Genomic DNA, 24,756 nt, shown 5'->3' with positions numbered 1-24,756 from the left:
TGATTGATTTCCCCCTCCAGGATGGAGAAACTGTCTTCATTAAAGTATGGGGATTCTAGTGGGGGGATATAGGTAGCACACAGGAGGACATTTTTCTCGGTTGAGATCATTTCCTTTTGAATTTCTAACCAAATGTCTCTCTCTGTCTTCTCTCTCTCTCTCTCTCTCTCTCTCTCTCTCTCTCTCTCTGTCTCTCTGTCTCTGTCTCTGTCAGGTTGGAGTTTGATGCGTACAGGGCAGATCTAGAGGAGTTAAGTGTTGGTCCCAGGGATGCGGTGACCATGGCCCGTATAGACACAGCCCAGGAGCAGTACCAGATCCACAAGGACAAATATGAACGCCTTCGCTCTGACGTCACTATCAAACTCAAGTTCCTGGATGAAAACAAGGTAGGAAACCTTGTAACCTTGATAACATCCTTGTTCCTTTCTTTTTGTTGTTCTCCACTTATTCCATCCCTCCATCACCCCCTACACAAGTACACACTCAGACACAAACACAATGACACAAGCACTCAGACACTCATACACAGATGTCTGTCTGTATCTGTTTTTGTATCAGTGTATTAATTTATCTCTCTCTCTCTCCCCCCTCTCCCCTCCCTCTCTCCCTCTCTCCCCCTCCCTCTCCCCCCTCCCTCCTCCCTCCCTCTCTCTCTCTCTCCCCCTCCCTCTCCCTCTCTCCCCTCTCCCCCCCTCCCCCTCCCTCCTCCCTCTCTCCCTCCTCCCTCTCTCCCTCCTCCCTCTCTCTCTCTCCCCCTCCCTCTCTCCCCCTCCCCCTCTCTCCCCTCTCTCTCCCCCTCTCCCCTCCCTCTCTCCCCCCTCCCCTCCCCTCCCTCCCCTCCCTCTCCCCTCCCTCTCCCTCTCCCTCTCCCTCTCCCTCTCCCTCTCCCTCTCCCTCTCCCTCTCTCCCTCTCCCTCTCCCTCTCTCCCCTCTCTTTCTCTCTCCTACAGGTAAAGGTGATGCATAAACAGCTGCTCCTCTTCCATAATGCCATCTCAGCCTACTTTGCTGGGAACCAGCAGCAGTTGGAGCAGACCCTGAGGCAGTTTAACATCAAGCTGAGGCCCCCAGGGGCCGACAAACCCTCTTGGCTTGAGGAACCATGAGGGAGGGGGCCACATGAAACAGGGCAGCCCAGGAGAGGCCCTCCTAACCTGGGAGCAAGAGGATACCCAAACCCCTACTATCCACTACAGTGGACCACGGACGGACAGGAATACGTAAAGATGGATGAATGGGCATTGAATCTATAGAGGACAGTGTCATGAACAGTGATCAGGGACTTTTGGTGCCTCTCTCCTTTTCTGTCTTTATCCACCAATTGCTTTTCTTTCAATTCCCTCTCCTCTATAATAATATCTCCTCTCCTGTTCTCCTCCTCCTCCTCGGTGCCATGCTGACCTCTAGCCTGATCTGTTTATTCCTTCCCCTTCTCTCTCTCTCTCTCTCTCTCTCTCTCTCTCTCTCTGTCTCTCTGTCTCTCTGTCTCTCTGTCTCTCTGTCTCTCTGTCTCTCTCTCTCTCTCTCTCTCTCTCTCTCTCTCTCTCTCTCTCTCTCTCTCTCTCTCTCTCTCTCTCTCTCTCTCTCTCTCTCTCCCGCTTTCTCTCTCTCTCTCTCTTTCCCTCTCTCCCTCTTTCTCTCTCTCCCTCTTTCTCTGAGTTTGTGTCTTAGTCACTTTAAATCACTACTCTCACCACCCAGTGCCCCCCACTCCCAAACGCTCCAGGACCAGTGTGTACCCCACAATAACAATGATGACAGCAGCAACAACTGCAGCATCAATGATGACAGCAGCAACAACTGCAGCATCAATGATGACAGCAGCAACAACAGCCACACCAAGACTCCTATATCTATCTATCTATATATATATATATGATTACCTTTAGACTTTGTCTGGCTTGGTGGGTGGAAGGAAGGTCAACAAGCACTATCTGGGTTTTGGAGGAGGAGGGGGTGTTGTGGAAACTCCCCACATTTCAAACCAGGGACAGGTCTGTCATCTGGATACATAACGACTGGATTTGACCTTTTTTCATTTGAAACACAATGTTGTGCTTTTTATTTTATTTTAATGTCAGTAAATGTTTGTTTTCTTGTTCGAAGAGTAATCAAATCAACTCTAGGTCCATCGGCATTTCTTATTTTGCTACACTGGTGTGTGGATTGTGTGCGTGTGCGTGCGTGCGTGTGTGTGTGTGTGTAGCATGCACTCACACAATTTATTGCTTGCTGCATGGGATACTACTGTGACAGAATGCCCATGTTTCAATTTCAATAGTGACCTTAAAAATAATGTGTTTTTGTATTGTTGGAGATAGGAAGATGATCACCAAGTGGTAGATGTTGGAGAATGGAAGGTAGTGGTAGATGTTGGTACTGTAGTCAGAGAGGGGAGAGGAGGAAGCTCAGGAGAATGGAAGGTAGTGGTAGATGTTGGTAGTTTGTATACTAGTCTAGGACACTCATATGGACTGACTTGATCCACTCCATGGTTCCTTTGTTTGGATAGACTGCTATCCAGAAGAGAGAGAATCAACTGTCTTTATTTTGACAGGAGAGTTGTTAAGACGTCCACATGAGAAGAACTGTGGTGGTAGTGGGGCAGCAATCATCCACACTGACTGAATCCACTCCATGGTGGTTTGTGCTCTCCTTGGTTGTGATCCAGGACTGTTACTTTTTTGTGAGAGAATCTCTCACTTACTTTCTTTTGAAAAATACACATTTCATTTTGATGAGAGAGCTGTTTTTGTTGAGTGAATATCCTTTTGTGTACAGTTGGTTTTCTTAGTTAACAATCAACGTCCTGAAATCATTTGATTGACATGTATCATTTCAAAAGAGGACTTTTGTCAAATATTTTATACCAAATATATATATCTGATTGACAACATTTCAGAGATGTACCACCTAATGTCAATCATTCTAATACTTTTCCATAGTAAGTAATGGATTGTATTCCTTCATAAATGATTACTAATTACTGATGATTATTTATTTGAACTGAACCACTGGTAAAACATCTATCGCTGATATAGCTACATGACAATGTCAACCTGTACCTTTTCTTAGTTGCTATGGTTAATAACAAGATGTTATTTTGTTAGTCGGTATGGCCAATGACAATGCAGAGAAATTAAACGAATAACAACATTGATGTAATGTATGTTTCCTGATTTAGGGTAAAAAACTATTCTGGAAGGTTTCCAAATCCCCAGGTTTACCAGAAATCCTGGTTGGAAGATTCCTGAAATCAGTAGGGGGAAAAAGGAGGAAATCTGGTGCCTCATTTATAACCGCTGTGTAAATGTAACACTAAACATCTGCATACGCCAAAATCATACAATGTGATTTTCTGGATTTTTGTTTTAGATTCCGTCTCTCACAGTTGAAGTGTACCTATGATAAAAATTACAGACCTCTACATGCTTTGTAAGTAGGAAAACATGCAAAAACGGCAGTGTATCAAATACTTGTTCTCCCCCACTGTATATATATATTTTAGAAGATACCTTATTTACATAAGTATTCTGACCCTTTGCTATGAGACTCGAAATTGAGCTCAGGTGCATCCTGTTTCCATTGATCATCCTTGAGATGTTTCTACAACTTGATTGGAGTCCACCTGTGGTAAATTCAATTGATCGGACATGATTTGGAAAGGCACACACCTGTCTATATAAGGTCCCACAGTTGTCAGAGCAAAAACCAAGCCGTGAGGTCGAAGGAATTGTCCGTAGAGCTCCGAGACAGGATTGTGTCGAGGCACAGATCTGGGGAAGGGTACCAAAAAATGTCTGCAGCATTGAAGGTCCCCACGAACACAGTGGCCTCCATCATTCTTAAATGGAAGATGTTTGGAACCACCAAGACTCTTCCTAGAGCTGGTCGCCCGGCCAAACTGAGCAATCGGGGGAGAAGGGCCTTGGTCAGAGAGGTGACTGAGGGTGATTACTTAATAAACCAATACCTGCTCTTCTGACTGAGGGTGATTACTTAATAAACCAATACCTGCTCTTCTGACTGAGGGTGATTACTTAATAAACCAATACCTGCTCTTCTGACTGAGGGTGATTACTTAATAAACCAATACCTGCTCTTCTGACTGAGGGTGATTACTTAATAAACCAATACCTGCTCTTCTGACTGAGGGTGATTACTTAACAAAACCAATACCTGCTCTTCTGACTGAGGGTGATTACTTAACAAAACCAATACCTGCTCTTCTGACTGAGGGTGATTACTTAACAAAACCAATACCTGCTCTTCTGGGGGGCACGCGTAGACAAGATGGCGTATTGAATAGAAATCGGTACAAAACACCTCAAGATAAAAACATAATATTCAAAATCAGTAAGTTAGACTAAATATTAGCATTTCATATATTCGCAGTTAATATAATTCAATCTGGATAATAACACAAAACAGATCATAAGGCTAGAGAAATATATCGACAAATATTACAACAACACGCAACACCCAAACATGAATGAAGACAAGCGTGGAGAGCCGATCCCCAAAAGGAAAACGCGACTCATCGACTGATACAGATGATATATGCTTTTCACCACTGGGTATGGTAAGTGTGAAAGCGACCTGTTGAAGTCGATAAATGACAAATTGGACATACTAGAATTGGTCAGTAAAGACGTAAAAGAGTTGAAAGCGAGTCTTCAAATGAGTGACGAAAAAGCTTTGGTAATGGAGAATTAAAAGTGACAGTCTCTAAGATGGAAACCGACGTTAGGGAACTAAAAAAGGAGAACAACCTTCTGAGAGAAGCCTTACTAGACATCCAAACTAGATCGATGAGGGAAAATCTAGTACTTACGGGTATTCAGGAAAAGGAGGGAGAAATAACAGAATATTATGAAGGACTTCCTGCATACAGCGCTACAAATCCCACTCGAGGCTGTCGATAAAATCCAACTCGAACGTGTACATCGTTTCGGAAAAAGAGGACAGAAATATGAGCGCCCAATCGTTGCCAAATTTGCTTTTTTAAGGATAAAGCTATGGTGAAAAGCCTAGGAAAAAGACTTGCTGGCACGAAAATAGGCATGAATGATCAGTTCCCGAGGGAGATTGTAGAAAGGCGCAAAGTTCTATATCCAATCTTCAAGGAAAACAGATTAAAAGGGAAACGTGTTGCACTAGTGGTGGATAAATTATATATTGACAACCAAATGTTCAGAGAAACAAAGACTACTCCATGGCTATTCTAAAAGTTGTAATAGAGGAGTCAAATATTGGAGCACCTGATACTAGCAACGATAGGGATTGTAATATTAAATAACATTTATAGTAAGTATAGTATTTGGACCACAGGAATTATTTGCTAGGATAATAATTGCTTGTCAATGAATTAAATGTAATACAATGGCAATCCGGGTTATATGTTAGAATCCTACGCGTGAACTGCCGACATTGTTACGCATATTAATTGATAATGATGGAAAATAGGATATGCATAATAAAAATAAAAAAAATAGTTATGTAGAGATATATATATAGAGGTGAAAGCATTGGAAATGCTTTTGGCGGTTAATCTGCTTCTGTTTTGTGGGTGGCACTGTGTGCTGTTTTCGATGGATGGGTCCTGGCCTCTCGGGGCCATAGGGATACGGAGGGACGTGAGTGGGATGCTGATCACTGGGATGACGGCTCAACTTGGAATGGGGAGGGGCTTTAGCGGGGGAATTAGTGGAGATCAATTGAAGGGTTACTCCGTAGCAATGCAAATATCACGGTACAGCTATATGGACACTCAATCATTACGCTATTTTTTATTGGTAAATTTACAAACATATATAATGATAAATAGACTTGAAACTTGTATCTCATTATGGTGTATGGTGAAATAAGTATAGCCAGTTATAATTGCAATGGCTTAGCTGATAATAACAAAAGAAGAACAATATTTACATGGCTCAAAGAGAAGGAATATAATATCTATTGTATACAGGAAACTCATTCAACAATTCGAGATGAAGTAGCATGGAAAAAATAATGGGGGGGGAATATACTTCTCCCATGGGCAAAGAAATTCAAAAGGGGTGATGATATTAATTTATAGTAATTTCGATCCGAATGTGCAAATTGTCCAAATAGATACGCAAGGTAGATGGATTATTTTAAATATGTTATTGGACCATAAACAGATATGGCTCATTAACCTTTACGGACCAAATAATGACGATCCACAATTCTTTGACAATATATATAATAAATTATCAAGCCTGCAAGCAACTCAAGACAATATTATTATGGTGGGGTAGCTCAATGGACCGTAAAGGAAATCACACCACAAACAATCACCCACATGCTCTTAAGGTAATTGTGAATGTCATGGATACATTAGAACTAGTAGATATATGGAGGCTTAAATATACTGATCTAGTGAGATATACATGGCGGAGACTGAATCAAGCTAGTCGTCTTGACTTCTTTCTTATCGGCACCAAAAGTAAAAAAAAAGTGTTGATAGGGGACAGAATGCGGTCGGACCATCATATAATTGGCATATACATTACTCTTACTGAATTTCCACGTGGGCGAGGATATTGGAATTTAATCAAAGCCTATTGGATGATAATTTATTTATAATTAGAACAAAGGAATTTATAACTGACTTTTTCCAACATAACATAGGTACAGCGAATCTCCTTATTGTATGGGACACCTTTAAATGTGCCTTTAGAGGCCATGCAATTCAGTACTCATCTCGAAAACAAAAGCAATTTAGGTCAAAAGAGTTTATACTAAGAAAGGAAATAGAAAGTCTAACAGAACAGATAGATGGCAATAAAAACTGTAACATAGAGGCTCAGAATAAATTAGAGGAAAAACAAAAAGAAATTGAGAAACTTATTAAAGAAAGATCAAGTGTAATATATTATAAAAATAAAGCAAACTGGATGGAATATGGGGAAAAATGCACAAAATTCTTTTTTAATCTTCAACATAGGAATGCTACCAAAAAGAACTTAATGAAACTGGTTACAATTGACGGAGTCACCCATAATTCACCAAATGATATTTTGAAGGAAGAAACAAAGTACTTTAAGCATATGTTTTCTTTTCAGTCGCCTCCATCTCCTCTAACTGAAGCTAATTGTAGAGATTTTTTTTCTATTGATAATGTCAAATTAACAGCCACACAGAAAGACTCATGTGAAGGTGAAATTACAGAGGAGGAACTTCTGGATGCAATTAAAGATTTTAAGTCCGGGAAAACTCCAGGGTTGGATGGCATACCAGTCGAGGTATACCAAACCTTTTTTGATATACTAAGAGGACCATTATTAGCATGTTTTAACCACTCCTATGTAAATGGTAGATTATCTGACACTCAAGAAGAAGGTCTGATCTCATTATTACTGAAACAGGATACAAGTGGAAAATATAAAGATCCAGTCCATTTACAGAATTGGAGGCCCCTTATACTTCAGTGTTGTGATGCAAAAATCCTAGCAAAATGTATAGCGCATAGAATTAAAAAGGTATTGTCGGATATTATTCATTCTAATCAGACAGGTTTTTTACATGGAAGATACATTGGAGATAATATAAGGCAAGTATTGGAAACAATAGAACACTATGGAAAATATGGGAAACGAGGCCTGCTATTCATAGCAGACTTCGAAAAGGCATTTGATAAAGTTCGACTGGGGTTTATATATAAAAAAATGGGTCAAAATCATGTATAGTAACCATAGGTGTAAAATAGTAAATAATGGCTATTTCTCAGAAAGTTTTAAAATGTCAAGAGGAGTGAAACAAGGTTGTCCACTATCGGCATATCTATTTATTGTGGCCATCGAGATGTTAGCTATTAAAATCAGATCCAATAATAATATCAGAGGATTAGAAATACAGGGCTTAAAAACAAAGGTGTCATTGTAACGCTGATGATTCATGTTTTCTTTTAAATCCACAACTAGAATCCCTCCACAGCCTCATAGAGGATCTAGATACATTTTCTAACCTCTCTGGATTACAACCAAATTATGACAAATGTACTATATTACGTATTGGATCACTAAAACATACAATTTTTACATTACCATGTAGTTTACCAATAAAATGGTCTGATGGTGATGTGGATATACTCGGAATACATATCCCAAAGGAAATAAATGATCTCACTTCAATAAATGTTAATAGAAAGTTAGCAAAAATAGATAAGATCTTACTACCATGGAAAGGAAAATACCTGTCAATTTGTGGAAAAATCACCCTGATTAACTCTTTAGTATTATCCCAGTTTACCTATTTGCTTATGGTCTTGCCTACGCCTAGCTAACAGTTTTTTAAATTATATGAGAAAAAAATATTCAATTTTATTTGGAACGGCAAGCCAGACAAAATTAAAAGGGCATATTTATATAATGAACACCCAAACGAGGGCATTGCGTTCATCCACCTCTGGCCTGCTGGCTCCCCTTCCTCTGCGGAAGCATAGCTCCCGCTCAGCCCAGTCAAAACTGTTCGCTGCTCTGGCACCCCAATGGTGGAACAAGCTCCCTCACGACGCCAGGACAGCGGAGTCACTCACCACCTTCCGGAGACATTTGAAACCCCACCTCTTTAAGGAATACCTGGGATAGGATAAAGTAATCCTTCTAACCCCCCCCAAATTGTAAAGTGGTTATCCCACTGGCTATAGGGTGAACGCACCAATTTGTGAGTCGCTCTGGCTAAGAGCGTCTGCTAAATGACGTTAATGTGCCCTTGAGCAAGGCACTTAACCCTAATTGCTCCTGTAAGTCGCTCTGGATAAGAGCGTCTGCTAAATGACTAAAATGTAAATGTAAATGTAAATTCGGAGGACAGAAATGATTAAATATTAAAGCATTAGACCTATCACTAAAAGCTTCAGTCATACAAAAGTTATACTTAAATCCGAACTGGTTCTCAAGCAAATTAGTAAGATTGTCTCACCCAATGTTCAAGAAAGGCCTTTTTCCCTTTATTCAGATTACAACCTCTCACTTTCAGTTATTTGAAAAGGAAATAATCTCCCAAATATCACTATTTCTAAAACAAGCCATAGAAAGTTGGTTGCAATTTCAATTTAATCCTCCAGAAACGACAGAACAAATAATGCAACAAATATTGTGGTTAAATTCAAATATACTAATTGACAAAAAACCTTTATTTTTGACAGAATGTTAAAAAAAGGTATAATCTTCGTAAATGATATCATCGGTAGGACTGGTGGAGTTATGTCGCACATGCAGCTAACAAAAACATATGGAAATGTCTGCTCTACCCAAAATTACAACCAAATAATTGCAGCCTTACCGCAAAAGTGGAAGAGGAAAGTGGAAGGGGGGAGAAAGTAAGGAACTTGTCTGTCGGCCTTCCATTAAAGAACATAATTGGTTAAGGAAAACTGTGATAAATAAAAAAGTATATCAGTTTCACTTAAGGACCAAAGGATTGACAGCCGTCCCATATAGATTGCAAAATAGTTGGGAAGAGATCTTTGACGTACCGATCCCATGGCATAGTGTTTATGAACTGACACGCAAAACGACACCGGATTCAAAAATTAGAATCTTTCAATTTAAATTATTATATAAAATTCTTGCTACCAATAGAATGTTATTTATATGGGGGGATACAATATTCCCAGCTCTGCAGATTTTGCTGTGAAGAGACAGAATCATTAGATCATTTGTTTTGGTTCTGTCCATTTGTAGCTTGTTTTTGGACACAGGTCCAGGAATGGCTAAAGGATTGCAATATTTACCTGGAGCTAACCTTGCAGATAGCATTACTGGGTGATCTGAAAAGTCATAGTCAATCAATCAATAATATAATAATACTTTTAGCAAAAATGTTTATTTTTAATTCACAATCTATAGAAGCAATGAGAATAGAAAGGTTCAGAACTTTTGTAAAACATCACAGTACGGTTGAAATATATATGGCAAATAGAAATCCTATATGGATGGTGTTAAGAGATAGATGGGAGGTATTGAATAGAGTTGAAGGATGGGACTAATAACAAATAACAACAAATAATAACAAAGATAGCTAATAATGTAAGCATACTGTGTCCATAATAAGTATATAGGTTGTATGTTGGGAGCTTTTGGGAAAGAGCACAGTTAGAAAGATATGCCATATAGAAGCAAACCGGATGGACATCATGAAAATGATCGGAGAGGTTGAGAGTAGAAGAAGTTCAGGAGCAAAATTTTGTTTTATATATATATATATATAATATAATTATTGTAAAATTAACTCTGTCCATAAGGTGTAGATAGTAAGTATAGACCGGAAGTAGAGGCCTGGGCATTGTTGTTCACTAATTTACTCCAAGTAGGGAAAGGATGGTGGGGTTGAAAAGTAATAAAGGGGAGTATATATATATAAAAAAAAACATGGGGGATTGGAAGTGATGCAGACAATTACATTGATAGAAGATACAATCTATCTGCAATATTAAGTATTGAGAAACTTTTGTTATTGACCAAATACTTATTTTCCACCATAATTTGCTAATAAATTCATTAAAAATCCTACAATGTGATTTTCTGGAAAAAAAATTCCTCAATTTGTCTGTCATAGTTGACGTGTACCTATGATGAAAATTACAGGCCTCTCTCATCTTTTTAAGTGGGAGAACTTGCACAATTGGTGGCTGACTAAATACTTTTTTCCCCCACTGTATATATATATATATATATATATATATTGTGATGTCACGAGAGGCTGTGTCCTGGAGGGACGTTACATCCCCCTGAGGTGGCTGCAAACCCAGACAGCTATGGCTCCATCTGCTGGTATGGTCGGGAACTCCACCCCTCTATGGCCAATCTTCCCACGCAGCTGAAACAAATGAGGAGCTGATGGGCTGGAGTGGTTTGGAAGGGAAGAGACACGGTCTGGAGGGTGGGTTGGAGGAAGAAGAGAATTGTGTTATAATTTTGTTTGTTGCCGAAGACCTTTAATAAAAATCCTTGTTTTGGTTGAACCTGGACTCCTTGCACTACTTGGGCAACCCCGCTGGAAGCGGTAGCCTCTCGTGACATCACAGATGGTGGAGAATACGGGCACGCTCAAGCGTTGATAGTGCATGTCGGAGGAGGATACCGAAGGTTTGATCACCCAGTTTTCCAAGTTGGCCGTAGGCTCCCCGCCGACTGAAATGGAGGACATATTGAAAGCCCTTGTTGCTGGCCAGCAAGCCCAGATGCAAGCAAACGTGGCTCTCTTGGAGGAGCAAAAGAAAGCCAACCTTCTGAAGGCAGAGGAATTGCAGTTGCAGAGACAGAGGGTGGTCCAAAATACCCGCCCAATAAAGGCAAGTGACTTTATATCTAAGATGGGAGCTACCGATGACATTGAGGCATACCTGCATGCATTTGAGGCCACGGCCACTAGGGAAGCCTGGCCCAAGCAACAGTGGGTTGGTCTGTTAGCCCCCTTTCTAACCGGGGAATCGCTGAATGCTGTCCGGGACCTGGGCCCTGACCAGGTTACTGACTATGATGCCCTGAAGTCTGAGATCCTCAGCAGATATGGACTCACAAAGTTTGGTATGGCCCAGCGCTTTCACAGCTGGACCTTCCAACCAGACCAACCTCCTCGGGCGCAGATGCATGAACTTGTCCGAATCGCAAGGAAATGGCTGGATCCGCAGAGGAATACAGCAGCCGTTGTGGTGGATCGTTACCTACGCGCCCTGCCTTATGAGGCAAAACGGTTCATCAGTCAACAGGCCTTGACCACGGCTGATCTGACCGTGGAAGCTGTGGAAAAGTACCAGGCCACAGCGGAGATGCTGAATGCTTCCCGAAAAGACCCCAGGAGTGCGGCCCCACCACAAATGGGAAGAACCCGTCCAAAGGACCCCAAGGTCTCGAACCCAGCCACGTCAGGACTTATCCCGGCTCCAGGGGGAGCCAGAAACCAGGTGGGTCCAAGAAGAGTACACCAGGAGGGGGAAACTCGACAGTGTTACCGGTGTGGGGAGATGGGACATATCTCCTGGCAGTGTGGGAAACCAGCCGATGAACCTATGCCCACTGCGGAGTCCTCCAGCTCAGCACCCACACACCGTTTTGCCTCGCTCTTGGGAGTCGTAGATGGCGGCCCAGATCGACCCCCCACCTGCCCGGTAACTGTGAATCACCATGATGTGGAGGCCTTACTGGATTCTGGTAGCCGGGCCACCCTGGTGCGTAAGGATTTGGTGGGCCCAACGTGTCTGACCCCGGGGAAAGTCCTCCCAGTTTCCTGTGTCCATGGGGACACCAGAGAATACCCCATTACTGAACTTACAATGACCAGCACACGGGGAACCATACACACGACGGCGGGGGTGGTTGATTCCCTCCCCGTCCCTGTCCTAATTGGACGAGACTGCCCAGCCTTTTACCCACTCTGGAGAGAGTCTCAGGAGAGGATAACCCGAGTACCTCGGAAACGGAGAGGCAAGACTCATCCTGGGAAGGCTCCGGTGCAATCCTCCGAGTTACTCACTCCCGCCCGGGCTCTGATAGGGATGGCAGGTGCCCAGACCGACACAGAGACGGAGCTACAGAATCTGGACAAAGAACTGTCTGGTCTGAAGGGGACCGCTGAGAGGTATCGTTTGTTAAAGCAACAGTTAGACATGAAGACAGAAGAGTTAGATATCCTCCAGGCTAAACTCCAACAGAGCTCCTTCCCTAAGCAACAGGAGGAGCTGGAGAGGCTGCGCAGGACCATCGAGGAGTGTGAGGAGACCCTGCGCAGTAGTAAGGAGGTCCAGAAGAAGGCAGAGGAGAAGTACAAGGTGTTGGAGAACAAGATGAAGAATGCGGAGGCAGAGAGAGGGAAGGAACTGAAAGCTGCTCAACAGAAGCTAAACTCTGCTAAAACCAAGGCTGATGCGTTCAGTAAGAAACTCAAGGAGAGACAACAGGAGGCTGAGTCCCTGGTCCTAGAGGTGGAGGAGTTGAAGAGAGAGCAGGCTGGCAAGCACCACGGCAATGCGGACGCCCTCTCCCGGCGTGATGCCTTCTTCGCTGCCTTTACCCGACGAGGACGTCGGTCCCGAGAGGGGGGATGTGTGATGTCACGAGAGGCTGTGTCCTGGAGGGACGTTACATCCCCCTGAGGTGGCTGCAAACCCAGACAGCTATGGCTCCATCTGCTGGTATGGTCGGGAACTCCACCCCTCTATGGCCAATCTTCCCACGCAGCTGAAACAAATGAGGAGCTGATGGGCTGGAGTGGTTTGGAAGGGAAGAGACACGGTCTGGAGGGTGGGTTGGAGGAAGAAGAGAATTGTGTTATAATTTTGTTTGTTGCCGAAGACCTTTAATAAAAATCCTTGTTTTGGTTGAACCTGGACTCCTTGCACTACTTGGGCAACCCCGCTGGAAGCGGTAGCCTCTCGTGGCATCACAATATATATATATATATATATATTTTTTTTTTTTTATAGCTATATATAATGCAAATCGAGGTGAGGGCGATGGAAATGCTTTTGGCATTGATCTGCTTATTTTCTGTGGGTGTCACTGTGTGCTCTTTTCGAAGGATGGGTCCCGGTCTCTCGTGGTCCCTGGGATCCGGGGGGACGGGGGTGGTCTGCCGGTCACTGGGATGACAACCCAACTTGGGATGGGGAGGGGATTTAGCGGGTGGAATAGTGGAGAACAAATGGAGGGTTACTTAGTAGCAATGCAAATATCATGGTACAGCTTTATGGACACTCAATCACTATGGTACTTTTTAATGGTGAGTTTACAAACATATATTATGATAAATAGATTTGAAACTTGTATCTCATTATGGTAAATGGTGAAATAAGTATAGCCAGTTATAATTGTAATAGCTTAGCAGATAAGAAAAGACTATCAGTATTTACCTGCTAAAAGAGAAGGAATATAATATATATTGTTTACAGGAAACTCGTTCAACAATTTTAGAGGAAGTTGTATGGAAAAACGACTGGGGGGGGGCGAAATATGTTTCTCCCATGGGCAAAGAAATTCGAAAAGGGGTGATGATATTACAGATCCTCAAGGTAGATGGATGATTTTAAAAATGTTTTGGACCATACACAGATATGGCTCATTAACCTATACGGTCCAAATAATGATGATCCACGCTTCTTTAAAAATATATATAATAATGTATCAACCCTACAAGCAATACAAGACACTATTATTATGGTGGGAGATTATAATACGGTTTTAAAAAGGAAATCACAGTCGTGGTCAAAAGTTTTGAGAATGACACAAATATTAATTTTCACAAAGTCTGCTGCCTCAGTTTTTATGATGGCAATTTGCATATAATCCAGAATGTTATGAAGAGTGATCAGATGAATTGCAATTAATTGCAAAGTCCCTCTTTGCCATGAAAATGAACTTAATCCCAAAAAAACATTTCCACTGCATTTCAGTCCTGCCACAAAAGGACCAGCTGACATCATGTCAGTGATTCTCTCGTTAACACAGGTGAGAGTGTTGACGAGGACAAGGCTGGAGATCACTCCGTCATGCTGATTGAGTTAGAATAACAGACTGGAAGCTTTATAAGGAGGGTGGTGCTTGAAATCATTGTTCTTCCTCTGTTAACCATGGTTACCTGCAACGAAACACGTGCCGTCATCATTGCATTGCACAAAAAGGGCTTCACAGGCAAGGATATTGCTGCTAGTAAGATTGCACCTAAATCAACCATTTATCGGATCATCAATAATTTCAAGGAGAGAGGTTCAATTGTTGTGAAGAAGGCATCAGGGCACCCAAGAAAGTCCAGCAAGCGCCAGGACGGTCTCCTAAAGTTGATTCAGCTGCGGGATCGGGGCACCGCCAGTGCAGAGCTTGCTCAGGAATGGCAGCAGGCAGGTGTGAGTGCATCTGCACGCACAGTGAGGCAAATACTTTTGGAGGATGGCCTGGTGTCAAGAAGGGCAGCGAGGAAGCCACTTCTCTCCAGGAAAAACATCAGGGACAGACTGATATTCTGCAAAAGGTACAGGGATTAGACTGCTGAGGACTGGGGTAAAGTCATTTTCTCTGATGAATCCCCTTTCCGATTGTTTGGGGCATCCGGAAAAAAGCTTGTCCGGAGAAGACAAGGTGAGCGCTACCATCAGTCCTGTGTCATGCCAACAGTAAAGCATCCTGAGACCATTCATGTGTGGGGTTGCTTCTCAGCCAAGGGAGTGGGCTCACTCACAATTTTGCCTAAGAACACAGCCATGAATAAAGACTGGTACCAACACATCCTCCAAGAGCAACTTCTCCCAACCATCCAAGAACAGTTTGGTGACGAACAATGCCTTTTCCAGCATGATGGAGCACCTTGCCATAAGGCAAAAGTGATAACTAAGTGTCTCGGGGAACAAAACATCAACATTTTGGGTCCATGGCCAGGAAACTCCCCAGACCTTAATCCCATTGAGAACTTGTGGTCAATCCTCAAGAGGCGGGTGGACAAACAAAAGCCCACAAATTCTGACAAACTCTAAGCATTGATTATGCAAGAATGGGCTGCCATCAGTCAGGATGTGGCCCAGAAGTTAATTGATAGCATGCCAGGGCGGACTGCAGAGGTCTTGAAAAAGAAGGGTCAACACTGCAAATATTGACTCTTTGCATAAACTTAATGTAATTGTCAATAAAAGCCTTTGACACTTATGGAATGCTTGTAATTATACTTCAGTATACCATAGTAACATCTGACAAAAAATATCTCATAACACTGAAGCAGCAAACTTTGTGAAGACCAATACTTGTGTCATTCTCAAAACCTTTGGCCACGACTGTACAAACTATCACCCTCATGCACTTAAGGAAATCACGAATGTCATGGATATATTGGAACTAGTGGATATATGGAGACTTAAAAATCCTGATCTAGTGAGATATACATGGCGGAGGCTCAATCAAGCTAGTCGTCTTGATTACTTTCTTATGTCATTCTCTATGGCACCAAAAGTTTAAAGAGTGTTGATAGGGGACAGAATGCGGTCGGACCATTACATAATTGACATATATCTTACTCTTACAGAATTTCCACGTGGGTGAGGATATTGGAAATTGAATCAAAGCCTATTGGATGATAACTTGTTTTTAACTAGGTCAGAAGAATTTATAACTGAATTTTTCCGACATAACATAGGTACAGCAAATCCCCTTACTGTATGGGACACCTTTAAATGTGCCTTTAGAGGCCATGCAATTCAGTACTCATCTCGAAAACAAAAGCAATTTAGGTCAAAAGAGTCCATATTAACAAAGGATATGTGTCACGATCGTCTAAGGAGGGAGAGGACCAAGGCGCAGCGTTGAAAGCAAACATATTTATTTTATCAAGATCACACGATCAAAACAACGAAACGTGACGTCCTTGGTTACAAAAACAAACCAACACGGAACAAGAAACCACAACACAAAGTGAAAAGACCGATAGTTAAATATGGCTCCCAATCAGAGACAACCAGCTGACACTCGTTGTCTCTGATTGGGAGTCATTCAGGCCAACCTAGATATATAAAACATAGACTTACACACCCTGGCTCAACATAACATAGTCCCCAGAGCCAGGGCGTGACAGTACCCCCCCCCAAAGGCGCGGACTCCGGCCGTGCCAAACAACCACAACAGGGGAGGGACCGGGTGGGCACTCCGCCTCGGCGGCGGATCCGGCTCGGACATGACCCAGGCACGGGTTGTGCTGGACTGACGACGCACACCCCTGGCTTGATGCGTGGAGGAGGAACGGGCCGGACCGGGCTGACGAAGCGCACCCCTGACTTGGTGCGGGGAGCAGGACTGAGCCGGACCGGGCTGACGACGCGCACCACTGACCTGGTGCGGGGGAGCTTGGATGGGCCGGACTGGGCTGGCGACGCGCACCACAGACTTGGTGCGGAGAGCAGGAACGGGCCGGACAGGGCTGACGAAACGCACCATAGACTTGGTGCGGAGAGCAGGCACGGGCCGGACAGGGCTGGCGACGCGCACCACTGACCTGGTGCGGGGAGCAGGACTGAGCCGGACCGGGCTGACGACGCGCACCACTGACCTGGTGCGGGGAGCTTGGATGGGCCGGAATGGGCTGGCGACGCGCACCACAGACTTGGTGCGGAGAGCAGGAACGGGCCGGACAGGGCTGACGAAACGCACCATAGACTTGGTGCGGAGAGCAGGCACGGGCCGGACAGGGCTGGCGACGCGTACCACTGACCTGGTGCGGGGAGCTTGGATGGGCCGGACTGGGCTGGCGACGCGCACCACAGACCTGGTGCGGAGAGCAGGAACGGGCCGGACAGGGCTGACGAAACGCACCATAGACTTGGTGCGGAGAGCAGGCACGGGCCTGACAGGGCTGGCGACGCGCACCACAGACTTGGCGCGGAGAGCAGGAACGGGCCGGACAGGGCTGACGACGCACACCACTGGCTTGGTGCGGGGAGCTTGGATGGGCCGGACTGTACTGGGGACACACACCACTGGCCCTACACCGGGATCTGGAACGGGCCGGACCGGACTGGCAACACACGCCAGTACCTCTCGCCGTGCCTCTACTTCCTCCATCCCCTCTTCGACCAGTGGCCCCCGTAACCCGGCGGCCTCCTCCGGCAACCGGACTGGGCTGACGACGCGCACCACTGATCTGGTGCGGGGAGCTTGGATGGGCCGGACTGGGCTGGCGACGCGCACCACAGACTTGGTGCGGAGAGCAGGAACGGGCCGGACAGGGCTGACGAAACGCACCATAGACTTGGTGCGGAGAGCAGGCACGGGCCGGACAGGGCTGGCGACGCGCACCACTGACCTGGTGCGGGGAGCTTGGATGGGCCGGACTGGGCTGGCGACGCGCACCACAGACCTGGTGCGGAGAGCAGGAACGGGCCGGACAGGGCTGGACGAAACGCACCATAGACTTGGTGCGGAGAGCAGGCACGGGCCTGACAGGGCTGGCGACGCGCACCACAGACTTGGCGCGGAGAGCAGGAACGGGCCGGACAGGGCTGACGACGCACACCACTGGCTTGGTGCGGGGAGCTTGGATGGGCCGGACTGTACTGGGGACACACACCACTGGCCCTACACCGGGATCTGGAACGGGCCGGACCGGACTGGCAACACACGCCAGTACCTCTCGCCGTGCCTCTACTTCCTCCATCCCCTCTTCGACCAGTGGCCCCCGTAACCCGGCGGCCTCCTCCGGCAACCCACTGGACCGCTCTATCGCGGCCTCCTGCTGGTCCGACGTCGTGAGCCCCCCCCTAAAAATTTTCTGGGGTTCTCTCCTCTTCGTGGACCAGGCCTCCATCGTTCTCGCCAGACTCTCACCCCACTGCTCCAAAGTCCAACCTCTCTCCTCTTCTCTTGGCTTGGCCCAGTCGAGACTCCTACTCAACTGCTCCCAAGTCCATCCTCTCTTCTTCACGCTGCTTGGTCCTGTTATGGTGGTTTCTTCTGTCACGATCGTCTAAGGAGGGAGAGGACCAAGGCGCAGCGTTGAAAGCAAACATATTTATTTTATCAAGATCACACGATCAAAACAACGAAACGTGACGTCCTTGGTTACAAAAACAAACCAACACGGAACAAGAAACCACAACACAAAGTGAAAAGACCGATAGTTAAATATGGCTCCCAATCAGAGACAACCAGCTGACACTCGTTGTCTCTGATTGGGAGTCACTCAGGCCAACCTAGATATATAAAACATAGACTTACACACCCTGGCTCAACATAACATAGTCCCCAGAGCCAGGGCGTGACAATATGGAAGGACTAACGGTACAGATAGATAGTAGGGGTGTAACGATTCGTTTTAACAACGATTCGATTTGTATCACGATTCGTGGTTGTCGATACGATTCAAGGACGATATTGGTTCATTTAGAACGATACGATCCGAAACGATTCAGTGACTTGAAATCGATTCAGTAACCTTTTAACCAAAAATTCAACCAGTGTGACTGAAATAAATACCTGGTAACCAGTTGCATTTTAATGGCTGGCAATAGTCTTGATATTTTTAACAGTGTTTCATGACTCCATGCAGACCATCTGGTATTGTGAAACTTACCAAAAGTCTCACAAGTCCGTCTGTTATGGCCTGTGCGGTTCGGTCAGCACCCAATTCAATCAGTCCAATAAAGTCCGAAGTAAACTCTCCGTTGCTGGACACAGACACAATGTAAACTATTTCCTGCTCAGTTTTTGTGATGTCCTCAGATCCATCAAAAAGCATTCAGTAAAGGAACATCCTCAGAATAGGAAGACATGGGACGTGCGTGTTTAGCTTTATGGAAAGAGAAAAATATTAAACAGAGCTTGCCGCTGTTCTTCATTCAGCTTGTCTCGGCGACTGGACATTTATTCTCGGCTAGCTTTTAGCAATGGCTTGCGCCACATTCGTGTGCTCCTTGCTCTTTCATGTTTGTCAAATAAAGGATGGTTGAAATTCTTTGAGCCTTTATAAAATGCACCTGTTTTGTCTGCTAGATGTGGATTTGAGCGGCAAATCTTGCACCACATTTCAGTGCGCTCATCGTTAGCTTCAAGCCACTTTTCCGAAAAAGTATTTTCTTCGGCTCTGGCTCCAGTTGGCGTTTCTTTGTAGGTGGCGAAACGCCAAAGAATCTGCTTAATGTCTGTTGCTTTTTGGACATCCCTGACAGTAGTTGACAAGCAACATGTCATGTGTAAGGTTAGATGAGAAGATCGGTCAAGTACGCAAAGGCGCGTAGTAACACAAGTGGCATTACGCATTCCTGATTTTTGTCGCGCTTGCGTATCTGCGTACTAGTTATGTGCACCCCTGCATATAAAGTCTGACGTGCTTAAATCCAATGGGTTATTTCCTAGTATCGATACAATCGATTTATTACATTTTAAAACGATGTTAGATCGATATATGTTGTCCAAAAGGCCAACTCGCCGAGCACAGATCGATGTAGTTGGATCATATGAATATAAATCGATACATCGATGTAGTAGATGGATCGTTACACCCCTAATAGATAGCAATAAAACTGTACCATAGAGGCTCAGAATAAGTTATGAGGAAAAACAAAAAGAAATGGAGGAACTTATTCACGAAAGATAAAGTGTAATATATTATAAAAAATTAACCGAACTGGATGGAATATGGGGAAAATGCACCAAATTATTTTTTAATCTTCAACATAGAAATATGCTACCAAAAATAATTTACTGAAACTTGTTACAAATGACAGAGTCAGCCATGATTCATCAAACTATATTTTGAAAGAGGAAGTAAAGTACGTTAAGCATATGTTTTTGTTTCAGTCTCCCCCATCTCCACTAACCGAAGTTCATTTTTTCAATTAATAATGTAAAATTAACAGCTGCACAGAAAGACTCATGCGAAGGCCAAATTACAGAGGAGGAACTTCTTGATGCAATTAATGCATTTAAGTCCGGGAAAATTCCAGGGCTGGATGGCATACCAGTGGAAGTATACCAAACCTTTTTTGATATACTCAGAGGACCGTTATTAGCATGTTTTAACCACTCCTATGTAAATGGTAGATTATCAGACACTCAAGAAGAAGGTCTGATTTCATTATTACTGAAACAGGACCCAAGTGGTAAATATAAAGATCCAGTCCATAAAAAAATTGGAGGCTCCTTACACTTCAGTGTTGTGATGCAAAAATTCGAGCAAAATGCTAAGCGCATAAAATTAAAAAGGTATCGTTGGATATTATTCATCCTAATCAGTACTGTATATAGCCATGTTATTACCTGGTACTGTATATAGCCATGTTATTACTGGTACTGTATATAACCATGTTATTACTGGTACTGTATATAGTCATGTTATTACTGGTACTGTATATAACCATGTTATTACTGGTATTGTATATAGCCATGTTATTACTGGTACTGTATATAGCCATGTTATTACTGGTACTGTATATAGCCATGTTATTACTGGTACTGTATATAGCCATGTTATTACTGGTACTGTATATAACCATGTTATTACTGGTACTGTATATAGCCATGTTATTACTGGTACTGTATATAGCCATGCTATTACTGGTGCTGTATATAACCATGTTATTACTGGTACTGTATATAGCAATGTTATTACTGGTACTGTATATAACCATGTTATTACTGGTACTGTATATAACCATGTTATTACTGGTACTGTATATAGCCATGTTATTACTGGTACTGTATATAACCATGTTATTACTGGTACTGTATATAGCCATGTTATTACCTGGTACTGTATATAGCCATGGTATTACTGGTACTGTATATAACCATGTTATTACTGGTACTGTATATAGCCATGTTATTACTGGTACTGTATATAGCCATGCTATTACTGGTACTGTATATAGCCATGTTATTACCTGGTACTGTATATAACCATGTTATTACTGGTACTGTATATAGCCATGTTATTACCAGGTACTGTATATAGCAATGTTATTACCTGGTACTGTATATAGCCATGTTATTACTGGTACTGTATATAGCCATGTTATTACCTGGTACTGTATATAGCCATGTTATTACCGGTACTGTATATAGCCATGTTATTACTGGTACTGTATATAGCCATGTTATTACCTGGTACTGTATATAGCCATGTTATTACCTGGTACTGTATATAGCCATGTTATTACTGGTACTGTATATAGCCATGTTATTACTGGTACTGTATATAGCCATGTTATTACCTGGTACTGTATATAACCATGTTATTACTGGTATTGTATATAGCCATGTTATTACCTGGTACTGTATATAGCAATGTTATTACCTGGTACTGTATATAGCCATGTTATTACTGGTACTGTATATAGCCATGTTATTACCTGGTACTGTATATAGCCATGTTATTACCGGTACTGTATATAGCCATGTTATTACCGGTACTGTATATAGCCATGTTATTACCTGGTACTGTATTTAGCCATGTTATTACTGGTACTGTATATAGCCATGTTATTACCTGGTACTGAATATAGCCATGTTATTACTGGTACTGTATATAGCCATGTTATTACTGTTACTGTATATAGCCATGTTATTACTGGTACTGTATATAGCCATGTTATTACTGGTACTGTATATAGCCATGTTATTACTGGTACTGTATATAGCCATGTTATTACTGGTACTGTATATAAACATGTTATTACCGGTACTGTATATAGCCATGTTATTACCTGGTACTGTATTTAGCCATGTTATTACTGGTACTGTATATAGCCATGTTATTACCTGGTACTGAATATAGCCATGTTATTACTGGTACTGTATATAGCCATGTTATTACTGGTACTGTATATAGCCATGTTATTACTGGTACTGTATATAGCCATGTTATTACTGGTACTGTATATAACCATGTTATTACTGGTACTGTATATAGCCATGTTATTACTGGTACTGTATATAGCCATGTTATTACTGGTACTGTATATAACCATGTTATTACTGGTACTGTATATAGCCATGTTATTACTGGTACTGTATATAGCCATGTTATTACTGGTACTGTATATAAACATGTTATTACTGGTACTGTATATAGCCGTGTTATTACTGGTACTGTATATAGCCATGTTATTACTGGTGCTGTATATAACCATGTTATTACTGGTACTGTATATAGCCATGTTATTACTGGTACTGTATATAGGCATGTTATTACTGGTACTGTATATAACCATGTTATTACTGGTACTGTATATAACCATGTTATTACTGGTACTATATATAGCCATGTTATTACTGGTGCTGTATATAACAATGTTATTACTGGTACTGTATATAGCCATGTTATTACTGGTACTGTATATAACCATGTTATTACTGGTACTGTATATAGCCATGTTATTACTGGTACTGTATATAGCCATGTTATTACTGGTACTGTATATAACCATGTTATTACTGGTACTGTATATAGCCATGTTATTACTGGTACTGTATATAACCATGTTATTACCGGTACTGTATATAGGCATGTTATTACAGGTACTGTATATAGCCATGTTATTACTGGTACTGTATATAGCCATGTTATTACTGGTACTGTATATAACCATGTTATTACTGGTACTGTATATAGCCATGTTATTACTGGTACTGTATATAGCCATGTTATTACTGGTACTGTATATAACCATGTTATTACTGGTACTGTATATAGCCATGTTATTACTGGTACTGTATATAGCCATGTTATTACTGGTACTATATATAGCCATGTTATTACTGGTACTGTATATAGCCATGTTATTACTGGTACTGTATATAACCATGTTATTACTGGTACTGTATATAGCCATGTTATTACTGGTACTGTATATAGCCATGTTATTACTGGTACTGTATATAACCATGTTATTACTGGTACTGTATATAGCCATGTTATTACTGGTACTGTATATAGCCATGTTATTACTGGTACTATATATAGCCAAGTTATTACTGGTACTGTATATAGCAATGTTATTACCTGGTACTGTATATAGCCATGTTATTACTGGTACTGTATATAGCCATGTTATTACCTGGTACTGTATATAGCCATGTTATTACCGGTACTGTATATAGCCATGTTATTACTGGTACTGTATATAGCCATGTTATTACCTGGTACTGTATATAGCCATGTTATTACCTGGTACTGTATATAACCATGTTATTACTGGTACTGTATATAGCCATGTTATTACCTGGTACTGTATATAGCCATGTTATTACTGGTGCTGTATATAGCCATGTTATTACCTGGTACTGTATATAGCCATGTTATTACTGGTACTGTATATAACCATGTTATTACTGGTACTGTATATAGCCATGTTATTACTGGTACTGTATATAACCATGTTTTTACTGGTACTGTATATAGGCATGTTATTACTGGTACTGTATATAACCATGTTATTACTGGTAATGTATATAGCCGTGTTATTACTGGTACTGTATATAGCCATGTTATTACTGGTACTGTATATAACCATGTTATTACTGGTACTGTATATAGCCATGTTATTACTGGTACTGTATATAACCATGTTATTACTGGTACTGTATATAGGCATGTTATTACTGGTACTGTATATAACCATGTTATTACTGGTACTGTATATAACCATGTTATTACTGGTACTGTATATAGCCATGTTATTACCGGTACTGTATATAGGCATGTTATTACTGGTACTGTATATAGCCATGTTATTACTGGTACTGTATATAGCCATGTTATTACTGGTACTGTATAAAACCATGTGATTACTGGTACTGTATATAGCCATGTTATTACTGGTACTGTATATAGCCATGTTATTACTGGTACTGTATATAGCCATGTTATTACTGGTACTGTATAAAACCATGTTATTACTGGTACTGTATATAACCATGTTATTACTGGTACTGTATATAGCCATGTTATTACTGCACATTGACTCATTAGTGGTACTGTATATAGCCATGTTATTACTGGTACTGTATATAACCATGTTATTACTGGTACTGTATATAGCCATGTTATTACCTGGTACTGTATATAACCATGTTATTACTGGTACTGTATATAGCCATGTTATTACCTGGTACTGTATATAACCATGTTATTACTGGTACTGTATATAGCCATGTTATTACCTGGTACTGTATATAGCCATGTTATTACTGGTGCTGTATATAGCCATGTTATTACCTGGTACTGTATATAGCCATGTTATTACTGGTACTGTATATA

General features: G+C 42.3%; 1 protein-coding gene across 5 annotated transcripts in view; it reads left to right on the top strand.

The window, feature by feature from the left end:
- The window catches only part of arfip2b (ADP-ribosylation factor interacting protein 2b), an 82,373-nt gene extending 80,878 nt beyond the window's left edge, over positions 1-1,495 (top strand). For all 5 annotated transcript variants that reach the window (XM_045208215.1, XM_045208216.1, XM_045208213.1 and 2 more), the window contains 2 exons: positions 215-389; positions 954-1,495. In XM_045208215.1, coding sequence (XP_045064150.1) covers positions 215-389; positions 954-1,109 — 331 coding nt within the window. In that variant the 3' untranslated portion in view covers positions 1,110-1,495. The remainder of the gene's footprint in view (positions 1-214; positions 390-953) is intronic.
- Positions 1,496-24,756: the final 23,261 nt, after the last annotated feature.

Source organism: Coregonus clupeaformis, chromosome 27 (genome assembly GCF_020615455.1).
Source record: "Coregonus clupeaformis isolate EN_2021a chromosome 27, ASM2061545v1, whole genome shotgun sequence".
Taxonomy (NCBI): domain Eukaryota; kingdom Metazoa; phylum Chordata; class Actinopteri; order Salmoniformes; family Salmonidae; genus Coregonus; species Coregonus clupeaformis.
This window is presented reverse-complemented; position numbering and strand designations above follow the sequence as displayed.